This window comes from Ambystoma mexicanum, chromosome 5q, assembly GCF_040938575.1.
Source record: "Ambystoma mexicanum isolate Mex_15411 chromosome 5q, UKY_AmexF1_1, whole genome shotgun sequence".
Classification (NCBI taxonomy): domain Eukaryota; kingdom Metazoa; phylum Chordata; class Amphibia; order Caudata; family Ambystomatidae; genus Ambystoma; species Ambystoma mexicanum.
In genome coordinates this window covers 844,996,963-845,019,757 of record NC_090933.1, presented here as the reverse complement: position 1 = coordinate 845,019,757, position 22,795 = coordinate 844,996,963, and the positions used below count along the sequence as shown (strand labels likewise).

Sequence of the window (22,795 nt, the reverse complement as noted above, 5' to 3'; positions counted from 1 at the left end):
TCCTGCATTCTTCTGGTGCCAGAGGCTCGCCTGCGGATGAGATCTTTGCAGTGGGCGCTCAAGACGCAATGGTCGCAGTCCTCCGGCAGGATGTCGGACCCGGTTCAGGTGCCGCCCTCGGTCGCCCGGGACCTTGTGTGGTGGGCCGTCGAAGGCAACTTGATGAAGGGGGCTCCATTTTGGCTTCCCTGGCCGGTGGTGACGATCGTGATGGATGCATCCCTCACGGGTTGGGGAGCTCATGCCAACGGGCTGACAGTCAGCGGTCGTTGGTCTCCGTCGGAGTCCAGACTCCATATCAATCTGTTGGAGCTGAGGGCCGTCAGGCTAGCCCTGAAGGCTTTTCTGCCGACTGTGCGAGGAAAGTGTCCTGATCCTGACGGACAACACAGTGGCCATGCACTACCTCAACAAAAAGGGGGGGCAGGGTCACTTCCTCTGTGCAGGGAGGCGATGCAGCTAGAATTCTGGGCCATCCAGCAGGAAGTTTCGATCTCGGCAGTTCATCTGGCCGGAGACGAAAACGTGACGGCGGATGCTCTGAGCAGGCAGAGCACGATCTCTCACGAGTGGGAGTTGGCTCAGGAGATTCTCCTGGAGATCTTCGCCCTTTGGGGGACCCCTCAAGTGGATCTCTTCGCCTCCAGTGACAACCGGAAGTGCGAAAGGTTTTGCTCGCGGGAATTTCCTCCAAAAGGAGCCTTAGGAGACGCGTTCGTGGTGGAGTGGTCATTCCTGCTGCTGTACGCGTTTCCTCAGTCCCCGTCATCCCGCAAGTGCTGCGGAGGTTACGGAAGTTCGGTTCCCGGATGATCCTCATTGCTCTGGCGTGGGCTCGGAGGACGTGTTACCCGGACCTTCTCGACTTTTCCATCTGCCCTCCGCGTCGTCTTCCCTACCGAGACGATCTGCTCTCACGGGAGGGGGGTCAGGTTCTCCATCCAGAGGTCAGATCCCTCAACCTTCACGCTTGGCTTCTGAAAGGTTGAGGTATAGGGATTGGGACCTCCCTGAAGACGTGATGGAGGTGTTGCTTTCGGCCCGAAGGCCAGCAACAAACTCTCTGTACCTTTTGCCATTGGCGTATGTTCTGCGACTGGTGCAGAGTTCTGAATGTGGATCCTTTTGCATGTGACATCCCCATGGTTCTGTCCTTTTTACTTTCTTTGGCCCACAGGGGCTTGCAAGTGGGTACCATTAAAGGTTACCTGGCGGCGCTGTCCATCTTTAAGCGCTCGTCTGAAGAGTGTTCTTACTTTAAAATCCCTTTAATTTCACAGTTTCTGAAAGGGCTCACTAATGTATTCCCTCCGTCACCTTTCCTGGTGCCCGGTTGGGATTTGAACCTTGTTCTTAAGTTTCTTATGGGTGCTCCGTTTGAGCCTTTACACTCTTGCCCTTTGAGGCTGTTAACTCTGAAAACTGTGTTTTTAGTTGCGGTTACTTCCGCTCGCAGAGTGAGTGAGTTACAGGCACTTTCAGTTAAGCCACCCTTCACTGTATTTCACAAGGACAGGGTTGTCCTTAGAGTTCGTCCTTCTTTTCTTCCGAAGGTAGTGACGGAATTTCATTTGGCCCAGAAGGTTGTTCTTCCGGCATTCTATCCTCCTCCGCATCCTGGTAAGGAAGAGGAGAGGCTCCATAGGCTTGATCCTAGGAGAGCTTTAAGCTTTTATGTTTCACGCATGTCCCGGGTCAGAGTGGACGATCAACTCTTTATTGGTTACGCTGGAAAGCGTTTGGGGCAAGCTGTGACGAAACAGACTTTGTCTCGCTGGATTATTTTGGCCATCTCGGAGTGCTACCGCTTGGCGGGTAAGGACCCACCGGCTGGCTTGCGGGCCCATTCTACCAGAGGTATGGCTGCGTCTACTGCCCTGCAGAGGGGTGTTCCTATTCGCAACATCTGTGATGCAGCCACCTGGGCTTCAGTACATACATTTGTACGTCACTATTCCCTCGATTCCATCCGAGCACAGGATCTGGCCTTTGGCAAGGCGGTCCTTTGCTCTGCTATTTGATTGGCTATTCTAAATTTTGATTCTAAATTCTTTCCCTCCTCCTTGCTCTGGTACTGCTTTGGGAGTCTGTCATAGATATGGAATACGTCAGAGGACCCAATCCCCTCGAAGAACAAGTTACTTTCTTACCTGGTAACGTTCTTTCGATGGGATGGTCCGACGACGTATTCCATATCGCTCCCGCCCTGCCTTCCCCGCTGCAGAATTTCTTTTGCGATTGCAGCTTACTTCCGCAAGGCTTTGTGTCTGACTGGCAGTTGACTAGTGTCACACGTTCTGGGGGAAAAAACTACAACTGAGGCTACGGGCGTCGTGCGTCCTACTTATCACATGGGATGATGTCGGAGGAGGCCCTCGACGACGGCGCATCGACATCGACGCAGGACGCAGACGCCGAAAAAAGTTTCCGAAGCAGCACAGCTGTGGTGATTACATGTCATAGATATGGAATACGTCGTCGGACCATCCCATCGAAAGAATGTTACTGTGAAAGACCGGTGGGGGGTGTCTGTACTTCTGCTCTCTATATGGTAGAAGAGAGGCACAGAGGACCCCAGCCAATATTCTCTATTACGGTAGCAATGGACGAGCAATCAAGGCCTAGCTTCTCAGGAGGTGATGCAGGCTGGTTCTTAAGTACAGTGTAGTCCCCAATCCCCCACAAAGGAATGTCCACACACTGTATTGGTTAGAACACAGTCTTTATATAATCAATAATTAAGGTTATGTACACTTATCATAATAACTCACTTTGTACTCAGGAAAATCAACAATGGCAAATATATACAATTCTAAAGTGGTACCACCCTTTGTATTAGATCTCATTAAAGTGCATTAACAATACTGTAACAATGTCACACAGATCAATAGAGTGAAACCAGCAATAGAGAGAGGAGAGAAAATAAGATGGTTGAACAATAGGCAGAATACTGGCCCCTACCACTAGACACAGTTCTGTGTGGAGATCCCCCCCACCTGGGCAACCTGTAAAATAAAGGTATAGCACAAGCCCAGTCCATATATTGTTCTGCAAGTCTTATTCTCTCCTATAATGTTTTTACCCCCCCAATGTACCTGGTGGACTCGAGTCCTTCGAAGAGGCGTCGACAGATCCTTCTTGAGCGACCCCCTTTCAAGCGGGAGTCACGGATCGTCGAGAGGCGTCGAGAAACGTCGAGGAACTCGGCATTCGGCGGCGGGGAATCGACGGCCCTTCTTGAATGCCTTCCCTTTCAAGCGGGAGACACGGGGCGTCGAACGTCCGTCGACAAACAGGGTAGAATGGCGTCGATGAGGCGGCAGCTTTGTCCGAGCGGTGCTCGTCGGTGTCGGAGCGTCAGCGTCCTGCAAGGCAGAGGCGTGCGGGGCACCTCGGTGACAATAGTTCTGGACCGCAAAGATTGTGGAGACGGAGTCTTTGTGGTCTTCGGGTGGCGGGAAACCCACCGGCAGGTTTCTTCTCGGCGCGTTGGTCGTCCTCGACTTTCTCCGGCCGGATAAAGTGGTCGACGGTGCGGACGAGGGTGTCCTTCGATTCGAATGTTCTTAGGCAAAGGAGCGGGCGGCTCCGGTCGTCGGCGGCACGGCGTTAAGTGGTTCCCACAGCTGGGCAACACAACTTCGACGGGCCTCCAGTGGTTACACAAACCTGCGAACCCTGGTCGACGGCGATGGACTTCGACGGCGGCGATGTCCGGGTGCTTCACTTCGATCTCCTCGGCGGTCCCGTCTCGGGTCGGCAGCCTTTTGAGGGTCTGTCTTCCAGGGCGCTTCGGCGAAGATGGAGCGGTGCTCGATGGTCCCTCGGAGCACGGGAAGAGGGCGCCTTACCAGGTCCTCTCTCGGGTCAGTCTTCGACGATCTCGGCAGCCTTCGGATCAGTCGAAGCAAATGCCACAGCAAGTCTTCTTCTTCCAGCTGGACGTCGAGGATCAGCAGTTACAGTTACTCTTAGAGTGGAGACTCAACTCCAGAACGCTTCTGAACGCTTCTGAACGCTTCTGAACGCTTCTGAACGCTTCTGAACGCTTCTGAACGCTTCTGAACGCTTCTGAACGTTCCTGAACAACTACCAGTGGTGAGAGGTCCCAGATATACTATTCTGCCTCTCATCCACACTGCTGGCACACACTCAGCAGCCAATCATACAGAAGGGCATTCATGCAGTCAGTCAGCCAATCGGGCACACAGTGCATTCAGGCCACACTCCTCCCTTTAAGACACTCACAACAAGGAATGTGGATTGGGACAAGTACCCAGCCATTCAACACTACACACTGCATTCAGGCCAGTTTCGGGCAGGGCTGTCTCAGTCTTTGTCTCTCATGCCAGACAACCACAACAAGGAGTGTATATTGGTCACACACTCCATTCACCCAGGTCCCACCCACAGGAGGTACCCACAACATACAGTCACTGGGAAGGCTCCAGTCAGTCTAGCTGGGCCTTCACAACAACACCATATATGGAACTTCCACCCAACAGCCAGTCGGGGGGGGGGAAGGGACAGAGTCAGGGCTTCCCAGGACTTTGGGAAAACAAGATAACAGGCAAGAGAAAGCAAGAGGCCACAGGGGCCATCTTGTTTTCTATCAGGAATCAACTGATCCCAATGGCAGGGCCTGGGTATCCCAAAATGGAGGACACCCAGAGCACCTGTCAAATTCAGCATGGAGCTGCCACCAGCCCATACCCTGCTCTGTGGGCCACCCACAGGTGCCCAAAAGCATACACTAGGGGCCACAGGGTTGTACCCCTACCCATGGGTGCCATAAGGGTATCCCATGGGTCTGTTCACCAAACCAAAAGAGAGAGCTGCACTGCCAGGAGTCCCACATGGACTCCTAGGCAGAAAACATGACAGAACACACGATAAAAAGCAGTAAAGGACAAGGATTCAGAGGCCCTGTCCCTCTGATGCATTTCCAGCATCACAGTTACCAGGTAAGAAAGTAACTTGTTCTTCTCCAGCATGGGGTCTGGCATGGATTCACATGCTCATGAATATTCCCTGTTGTCAGGCTGGGAATCCTCGGTACAGAAAAAAAATCCGTATCAGTTTCGTTTCTGATCTGTCTTTCCTAGTAGTAACCAATCACTGATCTCTGGGTCATACAGCCAATGACTGCCCTCTCCCTAAGCCCCGCCTCCGGCAGCCATCCTTCGATTTTTACCGCACGTTCAAGTGTTGGGAGTCCTCGTGCTTAGCTCTCGAGCTTTTGCTGCGTTTTCGCGCTTTTTCAAAGAGAATTTCTCATTTTTCGGTTAAATTGAGCCTCAAGCTCCACCATTCTACTTCCGATCAACGGGGACCCGTTTTGGATGTTTCTACGCCCCTCAATGGTGAAGAGTTTGCCGAACGACGCTTTTGGAGGATTCCAGAATTTTCTGAGGCCTACCCCGGACATGGCCCAGGAGAAAGGGAGCTTGATGCCCGGGAAGCTGTACAGGGCCTGCCCTGGATGCCAGCTGCAGAACGTGTTCAAGGAAGAGGAGCATTCCTTATGCCTCTGTCTTCACGAGGACAAAATGCACGTGGAGGAGGACTGTGCGTTTTGCGGGAACATGTCGGAGCGGACCATGAGGGACCGCCATCTTCGTCTCGCCAACTGGCCGGAGGGAAAGAGCCCGTCGGGTGAGAAGAAAAAAGAAATCCGAGCGGTCTTCTAAGTCCTGTGAGGGCGCCCCAGCGCCGGGGGCCCAACAGAAGGCTAAGCACCGCGAGTCCGCGTGCACCGGGAGCGCCGAACGGTCGGGCTTCTCGGCTGCCAGGCAGGGCGCATCCTCCCCGGCGCCATCGGCCACGGGACAATGCTGTGGCTCGGGTAAGAGGAAATCCGAGAACCCGGCCAAGCTTCTGGAGAGGCCCCAGTCGATCTCGAAGATTTAGGCTGAGGGGGAGCGAGGCGGGCAGCCCTCCCCCCAAGGTGAAGGCCACAAGCACGCAGTCGGTGACTGAGGCCTTGATTCACCCAGCCAAGGCCTCTATCGAGGAGGTCGCGGCAACCCTGGCACAGCCTGCAGAGGTTACACCTGTGGTAGCGGCCTCAGGGCCCAGAGTCTCCCTGCCACCTCGGAGGGAGGCATCTTTCAAGCCCATCGAAAGAACCCCCATGAAAGCCCCAGCGGAGAAAGAGGGGGGGGTGGTCCAGTGGCCGTCGTGGATTCAGACACAACCTCCGAGGAGGGACTTGTCGAAGCCCCTGAGAGCCACGACGCGGGCATGGAGGAGGACCAGCCCGTCGAAAGGCATCCCGACGAGGGGGATGATGGAAGCGCCGACGGGACCCCAGACCAGCCGTCGCACCCATCGCAGCCAGTGCCGCAGGACAACTCGGCGGCCATTTTGTTGGCAATTCAATCCTTATGCTCGGAAATAAGGACTAGATTGCCTTTACTCCCGACGGGATCGGGCCCGACGGGGGAGCCAGGGGCAGGGCCGTCGGGAAGTCCACCACCCAATGGGAGAAGAACACATCCTCCTGCACCCTTCCAGCCCTCGAGGCCTGCTCAACCCTCCTCCCCGTCCACGGTCCACGGGGATGACACGGGCACAGACATGGCCACGACGGGGACGGACGACGAGGGCGGCAACGGCGGGGTAGACCTCCCGTCGTCCCCAGCCCCGGGCTTCCCCGCCTGATGAGATTGGATCCTTCCATGCGATGATCTCCAGGGCATCCGAACTTTTCCAGCTCTGCCCCGAAGAAAAGAAGGAGGGGTTCCTCTATCAACGTCGAGAGACCAAGAGGAAGACGGTCCTCGCGGTACCTCTACTGGATGACATCTGGGACGAGGGGCTCTCCCTCCTCAAGAACCCGTCCACGACGCCGGCAAAAAGGGACCGATACGAAAAGAAGTACCGGGTCCCCGACGCGGCCCCTCTATGCCTTAGAGCACAGCCGACCCCGGATTCAGTCATCTCGGCGGCGGCCAGGAAGAAGGCGGGGGGGCATCGGCATCGACTTCACCGCCAGACAGCGAGGGAAAGAAGCTCGACGCGATGGGACAACGAGTCATCACGTCAGCGGCGATGATGATTAAGGCGGCCAACGCTCTGGCTATCGTTGTCCGTTACGACAGGGAACTTTGGTATAAAATCGCTCCCTTGTTGGACTTCCTGCCAGATGACAAGAGGGCAGAAGCCCTGGAAATCCAGCAAGAAGGCGAGGTGGCGTCGGACCACGCCATAACGGTGGCGACGGACATCGCTGACACCGGTTTCCATCAGTTGGGCAACAGTGTTTGCCTCAGACGGCGCGGATGGCTGAAGGCGACGGATTTCCGCCAGGACGTACAAGCCAAAGTGTTGGACATGCCCTTCGACGGGAACAACCTGTTTGGGAAGACAGTCGAGTCCCTGCAAGCCATCAAAACGGACACGGAGACAGCCCGGCACCTGGGAGTTATCCAGCAATGACGGCCGTCCTTTCGGAACACCGGAGGCAAGCAAGGGGCCTCCAAAGGTTCCGTCAGCGGCTCCTCTACCTACTGTCAAGCGGCCCGTTCCTCGTCGCAGGAGGCCTATAGAGGACGGGGCAAGTCTGGAGGTTCCCGCCGTCGCCGCCAGGGAGGTCAAGGCGGCAAGGTGGCCTCGAAACAGGACTGAACCGGTGAGAGGCCGGCGAGAGGCCGGCTGGCGAAGTTCGTCAGCGTGTGGGAGTCCATCTCCACTGACCGTTGGGTGTAGGACACCCTGGCCAACGGGCACTTGCTGGAATTCCAAAAGAAGTGCCCTTGCATTCCTCCCGTGGCCAGGAAGGAGAATCACGTCAATCAACTGCTGTTGGAGGTAAGGGCGATGCTCAAGAAAGGTGCCATCGAGCTCGTCCCCAAGAGGCTCCGGGGCTCCGGAGTGTATTCAAGGTACTTCCTCATCAGAAAGAAGATAGGCGGTTGGCGCCCCATCCTGGACCTGCGTCGGTTAAACAAATACATCAAGGTGCAGAAATTCAGGATGGTCACCCTCCAGCATGTGCTGGGACAGCTGGAGGAAGGCGACTTCCTATCGCCGTTGGACCTGGAGGATGCTTACTTCCACATCCCCGTTCTAAAACGGCACAGGAAGTTCCTCAGGTTCGTGGTTCAGGGACGCCACTACCAATTCAGAGCCCTGCCGTTAGGATTAAAGTCGGCATCCAGGGTTTTCACCAAGTGCCTGGCACCAGTGGCAGCGCTGCTGCGCCTGCAGGGGATCCACGTCTACCCCTGCCTGGACGACTGGCTAATCCTGGTAAGGACAAGGGAACTCGCCGTCGAACACACGGCGAGGACCATCTGGTTGCTCACGGAGCTGGGGTTCTGGGGTTCTCCATCAACTACCCCAAATCCCACCTGGTTCCATAGTAAGTAGCACTGTTTCTGGGAGCGAAGCTCGATACAGTGGGGCAATTGGCCTCCCCTTCAGAGGAGAGGACCAAGACCATCCTAGGCAAGGTGCGGCGCCTGTTAGCCACGAGCGTGGCCAGGGTGAGGTCCATCAAGTCCCTTCTCGGGATGATGCCCTCATACATCTATCTTGTACACCTTTGCAGACTTCGGATGCATCCGCTACAGGAGTTCCTCGACGCCTGCTGGTTTCAGGCGAGGGGCTGCTTCGAGGGCAGGATCCCTCTCGACGAGGAGTTCCGCCAGGCGATCCTATGGTGGGGCACCCTTGATCACCTCACTACAGGCACGGACTTTCAAACCCCGGCGTTTCGGGAGTCAGTGACGACGGACGCCTCTCTGGAGGGTTGGGGGGGGGGCCCACACTGGAGATCTCCACGCAAGAGGCCTTTGGCTCCCGGAGGAGAGGTCTGTTCACATCAACATTCTGGAACTCCGAGCAGTGTTCTGGGCTCTCAAGTCGTTCCTTCCGTCCCTCAAGGCCAAGGTGGTGAGGATCTTCACCGACAACACCACCACGATGTTCTACATACGGAAGCAAGAGGGCACCAGATCCCCAACCCTATCCAAGGAGGCCCCGGATCTGTGGCACTGGGCCGTCGCCCAGGGGATGTTTCTGGTTCCCTTCCACTTGGCAGGAATAAAAAACACCATCGCCGACTCACTCAGCAGGGAGCTGTGCTTGTGCCACGAGTGGGAACTGCGCCAGGATCAAGTGGATTGGGTCTTCCAACGATGGGGCAAACCCCAGATCGACCAGTTCGCGACGGTAACAAACTAAGTGCCAGAGGTTCGCCAGCAGGTTCCCACAGCTAAGGAGCATGGGCGATGCTTTCTCGTTCCCCCGGGACGGCCTGTTTCTATACGCGTTCCCTTGCCATTGCTGCTCCGCCTCATCAACCAGCTCAAGAAGTCCAGGTGCAGGATGATTCTTGTCACACCAGCGTAGCCGAGGCAGATCTGGTTCCCGGACCTTCTGGACTTGTCAACTTCCCCACCAGTCAAGCTGCCGGCGGACGCGGATCTTCTCTCCAGAGAAGGAGGCGCCATTCTCCATCACAACCAACAGTCGCTGAACTTGCAGGCCTGGCTCCTGCAGCACTAGAGTTTGGAGGGTACGATATTCCGGCTGATTGCAAAGAGGTTCTTACAAAGGCCAGGGCGTCCTCAACTCTCGTGTTACGGTCATAAATGGAAGAGGTTCTCTGTCTGGTGCCGTGCACAGAAGATTAACCCTCTGTGGATTACGGCCCCTCAAGTACTGCCGTACCTACTGTCGCTGGACTGGCCCACGCCTCCATCAAAATAAATCTGGCTGCCATCTCCCGATATACCAGGACAACGGGACGGGCGTCCTTGTGGTCTCATCCCTGGTGAAGGAATCTATGAAGGGACTATTCCGATCATTCCTGCCGGTGAAGGCTCCTCCCCCGGTGTGGGAGCTTAATGTGGTGCTAACCAGGCTCATGGGGGCCTGATTCGAGCCTATGCATTAGGCGCCTTTGAAGTTCCTATCATGGAAGACAGCGTTCCTTGAGGCCATCACCTCTGCATGACAAGTGGGAGAGATCCAGGCCCTATCTTGCAAGCCTCCATACTTGACTTTTCATGACACGAGGGTGGTGCTGAGGACGCACCCCTCCTTCATCCCCAAGGTGCTGTCGGACTTCCACCTCAACGAGCCCTTGGTGTTACCAGTTTTCTTCCCGTCGCCTTTGATGCCAGCCGAGAGGACTTTGCACTCGCTGGATGTAGCTAGAGTGCTGAAGTTCTACGTGGACCGCACAAAGAGTTTTTGGAAGACGTCACAACTGTTTGTGAACTTTGGGTCTGTGAATCAAGGGAAGGCTCTCTCGAAGGCTTCCATTTCCAGATGGCTCTCCGGCTGCATCATGCACTGTCACCGGTTGGCAAACCCACCGCTGCCCGGCCGTCCGAGAGCCCATTCGACCAGAGCGATCGCTGCTACCACGGCGTTCCTATCTGGTGTGCCCCTGTTGGACATCTGCAGGGCTGCTACGTGGAGGTCGATGCACACCTTCACAAGATTATACTGCATCGATCGGTACTCCAGGGAGGAGTCCAGGGTCGGCCAAGCAGTACTGCGCAACCTGTTTGCCTAAGGTGAGCCTGGTGAGGAGGTAAGAATTGCTTAATGTTGAGTTGGTATGTAATGCTTAATGTTGAGCCTTTGCCACCTCCTGTGGTTGTGCATGTGTATACTGCTATGTATTCTTTTATTCATGAGCATGTGAATCCATGCCAGACCCCATGCTGGAGAAGGAACAAGTTACTTGCCTGTAACTGTTGTTCTCCAGCATGGGTCTGGCATGGATTCAAATGCGAACCCTCCCACCTACCCCTCTGCGGCTCTTCACTTGGTTATACTGCCACTTGGCGTGCTACCAAATCTGAGGATGGCTGCCAGGGGCGGGGCTTAGGGAGAGGGCAGTCATTGGCTGGGGGCAGTATGACCCAGAGATCAGTGATTGGTTACTACTAAGAAAGACAGATCAGAAACGAAACTGATACTGATTTTTTCTTTACCGAGGATTCCCAGCCTGACGACAGGGAATATTCATGAGCATGTGAATCCATGCCAGACCCATACTGGAGAACAACAGTTACAGGTAAGTAACTTGTTCCTTCCCTACAACAGGGAATGCTTCAGGCCTCCTGGAATTATTCAGCAACTCTATGAAACTAGTGGACACTCTTGTCCTCCCCCCCCCCCCCCTTAAAATCCAACCGTGCTAAGACCAAACCATCCATCCCATGGTACACCCCCGAGCTAGCCTCCAACAGACGCTCATTCAGAGCCCTAGAGAAGCAATGGCGCAAAAACCAAACCATGCCAATCTCGCCAATCTCAAATCTCTGCAGGCAAATTGTAGGATTCTGATTACTGAGACCAAAGCTGCTTACTACTACACCACCATTGCGGCAGCCTCTAACGGGAGCCAAGCCCTCTTTGAAGTAGTAAAGCACTGTTCCAAACCGAGGTACCAGCAACTCAGGAAAAATGCGACGGAATCAACACATTTTGGCTTGAAAAAATAGACAAAATCCAAGAGACAACTGAATCACCGTCTCTCAGAATTGGCTTCCCCTGCATCCAGCATGCACACTGCCCCTCTGGACTTCTCCTTTCCCCTGTATCGCCTAAAAATGATTGCCTCTCTCCAAACCTACTACATACACTGACTCCATCATTTAAACAATTGATGGGCCTTGCGCTCAATGCGCTCCTCGGCATCAATGCCTCCCTCTCAGAAGGAATATTTTTGGTCACTGTCAAGACTAGTCTCATACGGCCTCTTTTGAAAAACCAACACTAGATCCAGACGACCTGGCAACTATAGGCCCATTACAAACCTCACGTGTATTGGCGCTATCTTGAAAAGAGTAGTTGCTACAGAACTACTCGCCAGAATCGAACAGCTCCACCTCCTAAATGACTATCATTCAGGGTTCCACCCAAAGTGTAGCATCGAGACAGCCACCATCCAAGTGGTGGATGATGCTCTCCAAATCATGGATAAGGGCGTCTCATGGTTCCTGGTCCTCCTTGACCTCTCGGCTGGATTCAACACTGTCGACCACTGCATCCTTCTCTCCCTCCTTCCTGACAGGATGGGATTCTCTGGCACTGTCCTGAGTTGGTTTACCATCTACCTCTCAGGCTGACAACAGGCTGTCCAGCTGAATTTGTCCTCACCGGTCCGCCCGCTAAAAAAAACAACAAAGTTTCGAGAATTTATTTTTCGAATGCATTTATTTTAATTTTAAAGGGTTTAGATTAGTTTCATTTAGTAAAAAAAGTATTTTAAAAAATAAACGGGGTTGGGGGAACCCCACCTCATTTAAAAAAATAAAATGCATGCTAAACCTTTTTTTTCGCTGCTTTGTTATCGAAATTTTGGTATGTAGAAGCTTTGACTGTCAAATATCACTTTAAACCCCATAGAGCTATTTGCACATGTTACCAGTTTTCTAAGAAATGTGCTACTTTTTCTTTGTGTTCAACCAAATATGATTGGCTAAAATGTTTTTCATTTTCGCAGATAATGATCAGCATAGGACTCATGTTTTATGTTGTCCACCGAGCTCAAGTTGAATTAAATGCAGCTATTGTAGCATGCGAACTGGAGCTGGAGACTTCACGTGGCAGTCACTCAAACTGCAACGGTTCAGCATTTTGCAACAAAAGGACAATGGCATTTTCTGGAGGAGGAGTCAACATTGTTTGATTCGATTTAGAAAAGTGTAAGGTTGTTATAAACCTAAACAGTTGCCAGGTTGCCTCATATATTTTTTACACCTGACTGGACTGGAGATATTTCACTGAATAGAGTTGTAGAGGGTTAATCTAAAAATGTGAATGTGTACAAACCGTCTGTTTTATGGTGAACAGTTTGTGAACTGATTTGTAACATTTTCTATAAAACTGCCCAACCAAGACATTATATAGCAGGACGTGTGAAGAAAACATCAGATTGAATGATTATGCCCATCGAGCCTGTTTTTGGCACTTTGCTTTTTTATTGATTTGTATTTTGTGAAAGCTGGCCTGTTGCTTTAAATTAGACAACCGTTTGAAATTGCTTCTTAAACATGCACCATTGTTTTTCTCAGTCCGCTTTCATCATAGAAAAAAGAGAAATAGTTATAGATTGGTATATTTAATGTTAGTGTCACTATTTATGAAACAGTCTAAAACTTCAAGATACCATGGAAGTTGTATGAAATATATGTACTTCTTGTCCGTTGTTTTGAGATTTTTAGAAATTACTTGAACAGTGTTTTATTTTGCTAATTATGGGAACCATTTTTCATAAAGGAACCATCGCCACCTGGACTATATTTTTGTAAATTAGAGACTGGTTACTCCAGAGCCATTATATAGAATCACAATCGCACAGGAGCCTACATTCAAATTGTGGGAGTAAAAGTGCTCTTAAATGTGGCAACATACACTTCTTTTGCAAAGTAACAGGGAAGGGCTTATAAGGTTGCATCAAAAACTGTTTTTCTTGTAATCCAGATCCCTCTGTTTTGTCTTCATGAATGCCAATACTAGATCCGTTCAATTAAATTATTCCTTGTGTTTAATGGCTATTTTTTTCCGCAAGCTTTTTTTTTTAAGCTTGTAGTGAAATTCTCTTTTTAAATTATGCATGCATTCAGTGGTGCAAGATAACCTTGAACTGCATGGGGGTCCTAGGGTTGTGGCAAAGGGGTGACTAAAGTGGCCTTTTATTTATTATTTTTCGTTCTTCTGCTAAAGCTTTAAAAGCAGTATACAGTTCTTAGCCTCTAGTAAGTTTCTTTTATATTTTGCTGGAATCTTAAAACCAAATGTAATCAACCATGCACATGTCGATCTTCAACAAAATACCAAAATGTGCATATTGTTTTTTTAAATTGTCGTCTTATTTTTTAGCCTTATTGTTAAAGATATCGAACGTGTAACATGAAATCCTTTTTGCATGATCTTCATTTTAACAAATTATTCTTGTTAAACTAATGCATTTGATTTGATTCTTATTGCTTTTTATGGATACTACACTTTGAGTGCTCAAATGATACCCTCTATTGGATGTAATCACATTAGATAGATATCTTTTTTAGACACTTTTGAAGATTTGTTTGCTTATTATTCTTATAAGATTTCTTTCATTTGTGAAGGTTAAACATCTGTGTATGAGCCATAAAAATCTTGCATTGCAATTTAAAAGACAATTCAATCCAATACATTTGACTCCATTCTGTAGCTAAGACTGCACCCTTATGCTACATATGATCACATTTTCAACAATGTGTACCTTAGTCATTTCATGTTGATATAAACTTGAGAGTAATGGCAATTTGAAAGAGTTTTGAATGTGGGGTACATCAGCTAGTGATACCAATCACTTCCTTGTTGTGCACAACTTGTAAACTTCATATTATTAAAACTGAATACTTTGAACACAGACTTTGTTTGAATAAGAGCATTCTATATAAATTGCCTGCTTTTCGCTGGTTACAATCGATTTAACAGTTGGTATATTTGTGGGTTAGGTTTATATGTTAGCATGGCAATTTGTAATAAGTAATGTATCTTTAACATTTTTGTGTACTTGTAATGTTTGTCTTTTTTGCCTAACAATCTGTTCAGACAAAGGGGAAATCTGATTGTGATGTTTTTTTCTGTTGATCAGATATTATAAATCCTATTCATTTTTACAAATGAAATGTGTTTTGTAAATGTTGTGTGTATTTTAAGCTACAACGCAGTATGCTCCGTTTTTTATTAAATAACCAAAAGCATCCATTTTCTGTTAATCAAATTGGATCCGTCTTCCAATGTTCGACTCTTAATCAAGTACCCTGACATTATTCACAGTGGTTGGGAATCCCAGTGGAGGGTCACAGCAACAATGCTGCTCATGATGGATTTGACTCTGGCCCTTGAAAGAGAGAAATAGCATCAACCTAAGACAATGGAGGCAGCGTAAAATGTCAAGCTGCTGAAATGCACCCCCTGCTTAGAGGCTTACTGGGAGGGGTTATTTTCACTGCTTTGTTATGAATAGGATCTAGATTCCTACACAAACTGGTTTCAGAAAATCTCCAAGAACAGAGGTCAGTATCATATTTGTTCAAAGTTTACTTACTTCCAATGTAGCTGGCTGTTCAGTGGTCTTTTAAACACAGAGTCCCCCCAACCAATCTGCAGCCTTAACAATGTCATCCAAGTGAACACCCACTGAACGTTTGAGGTCATAATGTAGTGTAGTGTTGGTATTTTGGACCATAAGACACCATTCTTGTTGGGCACAAAATCTTTCCTTTTACATAACTCACTATCTTTGCCAGTTGTATTTAGATGCAATTTGAACCTTCATTTTGTTTTTATGTAAACATCAGTGCGTTTTACAATGCTGGGGAATATCCGTTCATCTGGTTTATGAGGGCTATTAACTGCTGCCTCTGTACCACTCTGTGAAAGAGTGGCCTTTTCATTTTACCAATGAAATTTTCTTAGGCAACATATTTGTCCATATTATGACAGAAGTCCTCTACATTAGCAAACCTGCAAATGCCAAACCATCTTCCTCCAAACTTAAACACCTTCCATCAACAAACTTATGAAGCAGATTGTATACATTCTCAGTGGAGAATCGGAGGCGGCTGAGCTCAGTGTGTTCAATGCGAGCTTCAGTGCGGCTTGATTCTTGACTGTTTACTGTTACGTGTTTATTCCTACGTGCTACGTGAGAGGCGAGGCGAGGTCCCTTTCTCTAGCCTCTACCCTGCTTGCGTAACTCGGAGATTTTCGCAGCGCAGCATTTTTCCAGCTGTCTAGCTCTCTGGGTCTGTGGCTCCAGTGCCCTCTGAGAAGAACGGAGAGCTGAGCAGAGCAGAAGCAGGACGGGACTGGCGGAGCTGCCAAGTGGAATCACTGGTGGAACCGTGCCGCTGCTGGGTATAATCTGATAAACTCAGCAGCATCACAGCATCGCGGCACCGCACTTCGGTGCACACCGCACCTTGGGGCAGCACTAGGAGCTAGAAGGGCCGTTCACAGTGCAAGAAGGTAACACTGTTGTTTCGACACTGTTTGATGCTTGCTGCTGGCTGTTTTTCATTGGCAGGAAACGCTGCCAATGTTGCTACGAAGCCCATAGCCTAAAACTCAAAAGTGCTTTGTGGAGTGTGGATGAGTGAGCCCCAGCAGCGTTTTATAGATAGAACCAGATAGAAAATTGGATAGACTGTTTTTAGAAATGTTATACCCAAAACTGTGCTCACAGCTCATGCAAATCAGTGTGCTCAGTAACGCTGAACACTTCATAACGGGATAAGAGCACACGCTACAGGTGCTTGGTGGAAAAGAAACAAAAGAAAAGGATAGCCAGTGGCTATGTAATTGAAGTATCTGATCACAAATAATTTATATCCCGATACTAGCAACATAATAAAAAAAGGAGAAATGAAACTGCGAAGTAATGCATTGCAGGACGACACTAGGTGTCCGGAGTTGGACGGCTCCTACTCTGAGGAGCTACAAAACCAAAATCAAGAGATGCAAGAAAACAATGCACCTATAATAAGTCACCCTCAGGTTAATATAACTTCTGCGCAGGTTAATTCTGGTCCTCTGGGCTATCTGCCAGTTAGTAGTACTCCGTCTGAAACGGTACAGTTATGGAGAAAAGGGTTGGAATATACCATTACTACAAAAACATTCTCAGTGGCTTTAGGTCCGGGTGTGGATACTGTATGGATAACATCAGAACAGTCATGATCAAAGTTATCTGCGATCGGAGAAGAAATAGTAAATGGTTGATTTCTTTCTAATATCACATTGCAGTGAAACAGTATATCCTAATATATAAGACATCTTGCTGCAGATAATTGCTGTGTTTTGTTCTTAACCAGCAGTGCATGTATTAGGGCACAAAGACAATTAATTTGCCTCCTATTAGTATTGTATACTTTTTGAACAAGCAATAATGGGGCAGCACCTGCCTTCAGACATGGTGGTAGTGCTGCTGCAGCAGGGTCTAAGTAGGTAGTGTAGTATTATATTGGCCTAAGCAAGTCTCCATGTTTGAGTGAGAACGGCATGAGCTTCTTTCTTTTCATTACAATATAACATAGTCGTAGCCATAATCTGCTAGGCTTAGTGTGTAAGCTGTCTCTTTCTGATTTCATTAAATGCATCATCTATTTCCTTTGACAAGTATATGTTCTCTGTTTCAGTTTTGTGCAAGCATGTCTGTAGTGGTTTAACAATTTGGGCATATTCAGGTATCCTTTTCCTGCATTATCCCGCCTCATTTGTGTTTGTGTGCCTAGTAATACCCCTCTGTCTGGAACAGTTTTAATTTCAACTTTTTCTATGGCCTTACTTGGCAAGGTGCTACAGTATTACTAGTGTATCCTTTTTGCACTTTTCACGGTCATATTGGGGCAGTGCTAGAGTCACGGAGCAGGACAAGGTCACCAAAGTCATTATGCAGAATTTGGGAAAATATTAGAGATTCAGAGTGTCCCTTTGGAAGCCCGGGCCAGGACAGCTGAATTTGTTTGATAGTAAACACAAATGGTTATCACAAGTCTTGATTAATGGAAATACTGAAGAAGGCGCTACACGGCGGAAAAATGAGTGGCTGGTTTACGTGTGAGAATAGTGGCTAGATTTGTCACAACTGCTGCTGTCGGTGCTACAAAGGTGTTTATGCTATGTAGGTATTGGACAAACCTTTACTTACTGGTATCATGATCCCTCACGCGTGTAGAACCCTCAGATTGTTCTATGCCATACTAGTGCCATACTAGTCGGACGCATGTTGCAGAGTTCCCTTGGCTTTAGCCGTTTATACTTCTAATTTCCGTTAAAAAAAAAGTCCCTGTTCGCTTCCACCCTACTTCGAATATCGATGCCTGTGAAGATCGAGGAAACCAGCCGCCGAGGACTGCCACGGCGGACTTCGAGCCTTGGAAGGCCTCTGGCCTCGGCCCTGTACAGTAGGGAGAGTGGGGTGTGGTCATACAGTCTTCTTTACACCTTTTTACCTACATATACCCGCCTGCTGCCATTTTATAACATATGGAGAGTACTCCATTTAAGTTCTGCCCAAAGTGTAACAGGAAGTTTCCCTGGGTAGACGAGCACAATACGTGCATTCTGTGTCTCCCACGAGACCATCCCAAGGCTACCTGTCGGGCTTGCAAGCTCTTCAAGCTGAAAACCCTTAAAGACCGCTCAACTAAATGCTGGGCCCACTACGCCAGGCAGTTAGAGGCCATGGAAGTGGAGGGGACATTAAACGATGGCAGCAACGCTGCCAAATCAGACGGCGAGGGCAGAGGGATGACTTCAGACACCCACCCGCAGGCCCCCGACCCCAAAGGACTGGCCGTCGGCCACGTTGTGGGGACAACACCCAGCGGCAAAAGCGCTACACTTACTACCTCCACTAAGCACATCAGCCCCGGCTGCGACTCATCACACGTATCGAGCGATCGGCAACGGAAGACACCGAGAGCGGTCCAACGAATCTGTGTCCTCTGGGCATTCACGTTTGCCTAATGACAAAGGCCAACCGCCTTCGGTTGACAAAGGTGTCGCACTATCAATAGTCCCAGAGGCCCAATCTTCGGATGACAATTCCGCCCTCTATCCTACACAGCCAAGACGTGTAGCATCTACACCTGAGATTCAATGTCCTTCCTCGAATACCACAGAATCTCGATGCGAGGTGTCAAATCCCTCAGAGGCCCCTAAAAGAAACTGGTAAACACTCCTCTAGTCATGGGAAGGGGGATAAACAACATAAAAAGTAATCTTCAGAACACCATGTTCATAAGGAGAAGCGGAAAGTCCCTAAATCTAAAGGGAAGTCCAAGGTATCAGATCCTACCACTAAAGTTAAACTCATTCCTCCCACTGCTCATGATATGGGCACTGATGAGGAACCACAACATGTTGTGATTCCTAGCTCTAAGGAATGGAGCTCAGCTGACATTGATAGGATAATGAGAAGGATGTCATTCATGGCTGACTTCAATGAAAAGGACCCTAATTATCATAGTTATCCAACACCCTTGCTACATCTGCCCCTTCGGGATCTAAGGCAATACCTAGTTCCTCTCAGCCCCCTGCTAAGAAACTGCGCTCTGACGCTCCAACTCAGGTCTTGGTCACAGACTGCTTTTAGGGTTGAACTCTACCACCCTGATTCATATTGTGATGAAACAGAACCACAATTAGTGAATGATCAGACAGGGGTCTCTTATTATGGGGATGAGGACCAGGAGGAGGAAGATGAGGCTGAAGCCTACAATCTTGACTCCCTGATTTCTAAAGACTCGCCGGTACATGACTCACCTCTTGATAACCTCTCCTCAATGAGGTACTGCCTAAAGCAGCTGCCCAATTTCATATCGACACACAAGGGGTCCAAGAAGACCTGGATTGCGCTGAAGAAATCCTAGGAGACAAGAGAGCCATTACTCAGGCTATCCCTCTGTTAAAATCCATTCAGCGTAGGATTGATCCCACACTGGTAACCCCTAATCGCACTTGAGCTGTTAACTCGTGAGTCGAGAAACTGTTCCGGGCTGCACCCTCCAATCCCCTGTACATTATGGGCCAATTAAAACCGGATTCCCTGGTAGTAACAACCACCAGAAAAAGGTCAGGGATATTTGCCTATGCTTTTACACCAACTCCGCTGATGAGGAAGGTGGTGAACAAGATCCACGGGGAACCGATCACGCTCATCCTGGTTGCTCCTATGTGGGCGAGGCAACCATGGTATCCACACCTTCGTAAGCTCGCGGTGTGCGATCCCATCAAACTCCCGTGCTAGTACAACCTACTCTCCCAGCACGAGGGGCTAACCGTGCATCCTCAACCCAACTCTAACTTGGCAGCATGGCTCCTGAAGTCAGAGTTCGGACATCTCAATTTACCTCAAAGATGTATGGCTATCTTGAAGGAGTCAAGAAAACCAAACACGAGGCACTGTTAATATGATAAATGGAAACTATTTGTAATTTGGTGCCAGAATAAGCAAATCAACCCTGTTCATCATACTCCTTTTAATGTGGTCAGATATATGCTCCACTTACTGGATGCAGGGCTAGTGTTTAACTCTCTTAAAGTGCACCTGGCAGCTTTATCAGCCTACACCACTTCCCATAACAAGGTGTCATGGTGGAAGGTGCCAGTTGTCAAAGCATTTATGGAAGGGGTAAAAAGATGCCACACTCCACTTTACAACCCACCACCAGGTTGGGACCTTAATGTGGTACTTGCTAAGCTCATGGGACCTCCCTTTGAGCACATGCACAAATCTAGTCTCAAACAGTTGACTTATAAAACTGCCTTCTTAGTAGCCATCACGTCCATAAGAAGGGTCAGGGAAATTCAGGCTCTCAGTGCAGGATCCTTTCTTTACTATTCATAAGGACAAACTGGTTTTACACACTCACCCTAGGTTTTCACCCAAGTTAATTTCCAAATTCCATGTGTACAGGAGGGCAGAGTTTCCACTGACAGGCCCATACGTCAGTGCTCACCCTCTAGTACCTGTAAGACAAAATAGCTGCACCATGTGAGGAATGGGGGTGCAGGATTCACTTACTCCAACACGACTCAATAATGAGGACTCACTAGTCTGGCAAAGGGAAGTCCGTTTAATGACAAGTACATCAAACGGAAACAATTGGAAATCGGCATCGTTGCGATCACCTGTCTCGCTCCAACTTCCTCGAACTTCAGTCAGCAATAGTAATAGTCAAAACTCGTCATCACTGACGTCTAACTCTATAAATTCGTCATGCAATATAATTGGTTAGGAAAGGTAACTTAAGTTTAGGTGCTGTTTATGGTAACAGAGCATGCGGATTGGATAACTCTTATCGGGCGGGCGTCTACGCCCAACCCTCTACATCACGCATGATAAACGTCACTACAACTACGATGTCCTATTGGTTCTACTATCTATAGGACCCTAGCTATCTTGGTCCATTGTGATTGGGCAGGTTACACCCCTAGACATAAATCTCCATTTTAATTAGCAGCATGCAGACCGGACACCCAGGTGCCTAGTGTCCCAAGATTCACCCTGCCTCCCTTGCATCAATCAGTACTTTTGAGCTATGTGTCAATTAGTTGGCTGGGCATGGCCTTGAAATTGTAGCCTCTTATCTGGAGAAGTTATGGCATCCTTGGATCTGGGTGACATCAGACGTTGTTAACGCTTCACGCCTGGCTGGTCACATGTCTGTTCACCGTGAATCTGCCTCAGTTTCCAGCTTTTCGTGTATTTGATTCTTCTTTAGCCTCGCCACCTGCCTGGGCCCCCCTTATCTTGACCTTCACAGGGCAGGCTGCTATGCTCTGAAGTTTCGATTCTCCAGCGTTGCCGCTCTCCCCCTTTCCTTGGGTTGACCGCGAATTCCCAGCCATGAGCTGCTCTTTGTTGAGTTTCGATTCCGCTCCTTCTCCTGGCTCTGGCTGGGATATGAAACCTGGCCTGTTAGGCCTCTGACCGCCTGGGCATACTTCTGCTTTACAAAAAGGATTCACACTTGTAAATATAGCGTGCCTTTTTGAGGTAGATATATGGTTGGTGCTTGCCGCTCTATTCTTTTACTAAGCATTGCAAGCAGTATCGTTTTCTTTGCTTCTTGCGTTCCAAGCCTTTTTACACATGTTAACTGGTTGGCTACTTCCATCTTGCCTCATCGCACCGTTTCCTTACGTTTCAACATAGTCTCTTCTCCTGTGTCCATTACATCTATTTTTCATAGCTGCTCGCATTGGTGTGCTATCCTTGATAGCCGTTTTTGTTCGTCCGCGAGTCTGTCCGGGCCCTTGTGTCATTTCCACTGACTATCCATCACGGTTCTTTGGGTCTCTTCGTGGACCGTCTGTAGGTACTCTTCATTTCGTCTCAGATGCTGGTATGGTTGTCTAATAGGGTATCGTGCAGCCCATGGTTGTCTAATTATGGGTGCTTCAACAGGTATTCCTCTTCTGATGTACACTGGGCAGAGCCCGAGTGCTACTCTATGTTGGTTCATTTGCTCCTCATACGTCGCATACCTTGGCGAGTATGCTCTTGGTACCTCACAATGGGGGGCAGGGGTGAAGGCCATGTCTGGGACCTTCTCTACACATGTTAACCAGTCTATTGAGCTACCGGCCTTCTTCCAAGAACCCAAAAGCTCTGCTGAGGTGAAACTCCACACACGATGTGAGGTGGGCGGTCCTCTACTATGAAGACAAGACAAGACCAGACTGCTAAGAATGGCAGATCAGCTGTTCGTCTCCATAGCTCCAGGCAGAGAAGGAGATCGCGTCCCTAAGAATGCCATCTCTAGGTGGATAGTCAGATGTATCCAACTGTGCTATTCCCTTTCAGATAAGACACTGCCTTTCACGCCAAGGGCCCAGATGTACTGGAGCCACTCTGGCTTTCATTGCAAATGTACCCCCTTGACAGCATTTGCAAAGCAGCTACATGGAGCTCTATTCACACCTTTATTCAACACTACTGCATTGACACTCATTCCAAGACAGATACTCCAGTGGGACATGCGGTTCTAAGACATCTGTTTGCTCATAAACCTTCTCACATCCCACCTCCTCCTTCTTCTAACACTGCTCGCTAATCCATGCACAGCATGTGATCTAAGTAGATTCCACAAGCCTCAGAAGGGATACATTTACTCACCGTAATCGTATTTCTGATGCTTGTATCTGCTTAGAATCACATACGCCCGCCCTTTCTCCCCTCTGAGAGAAGACGCATGGATGCTTGTAGTCTTATCTATCTTATCTGCTTGGATATTTTGTACTCGTGCTACTCTTCATGCTACCT

The 22,795-nt window shown here is 49.2% G+C and overlaps 1 protein-coding gene across 2 annotated transcripts in view; it reads left to right on the top strand.

Annotated features, from left to right (window-relative positions):
* TMEM64 (transmembrane protein 64) overlaps positions 1-22,795 on the top strand; it is a 315,517-nt gene that overhangs the window by 191,407 nt on the left and 101,315 nt on the right. Inside the window, exon 3 of one of the 2 annotated variants that reach the window (XM_069621335.1) lies at positions 12,473-14,385. The exons of the other annotated variant lie outside the window; for it this stretch is intronic. Coding sequence (XP_069477436.1) covers positions 12,473-12,658 — 186 coding nt within the window. The 3' untranslated portion in view covers positions 12,659-14,385. Of the gene's footprint in view, positions 1-12,472; positions 14,386-22,795 lie in introns of those variants that run through there. 2 annotated transcript variants of the gene reach the window in all.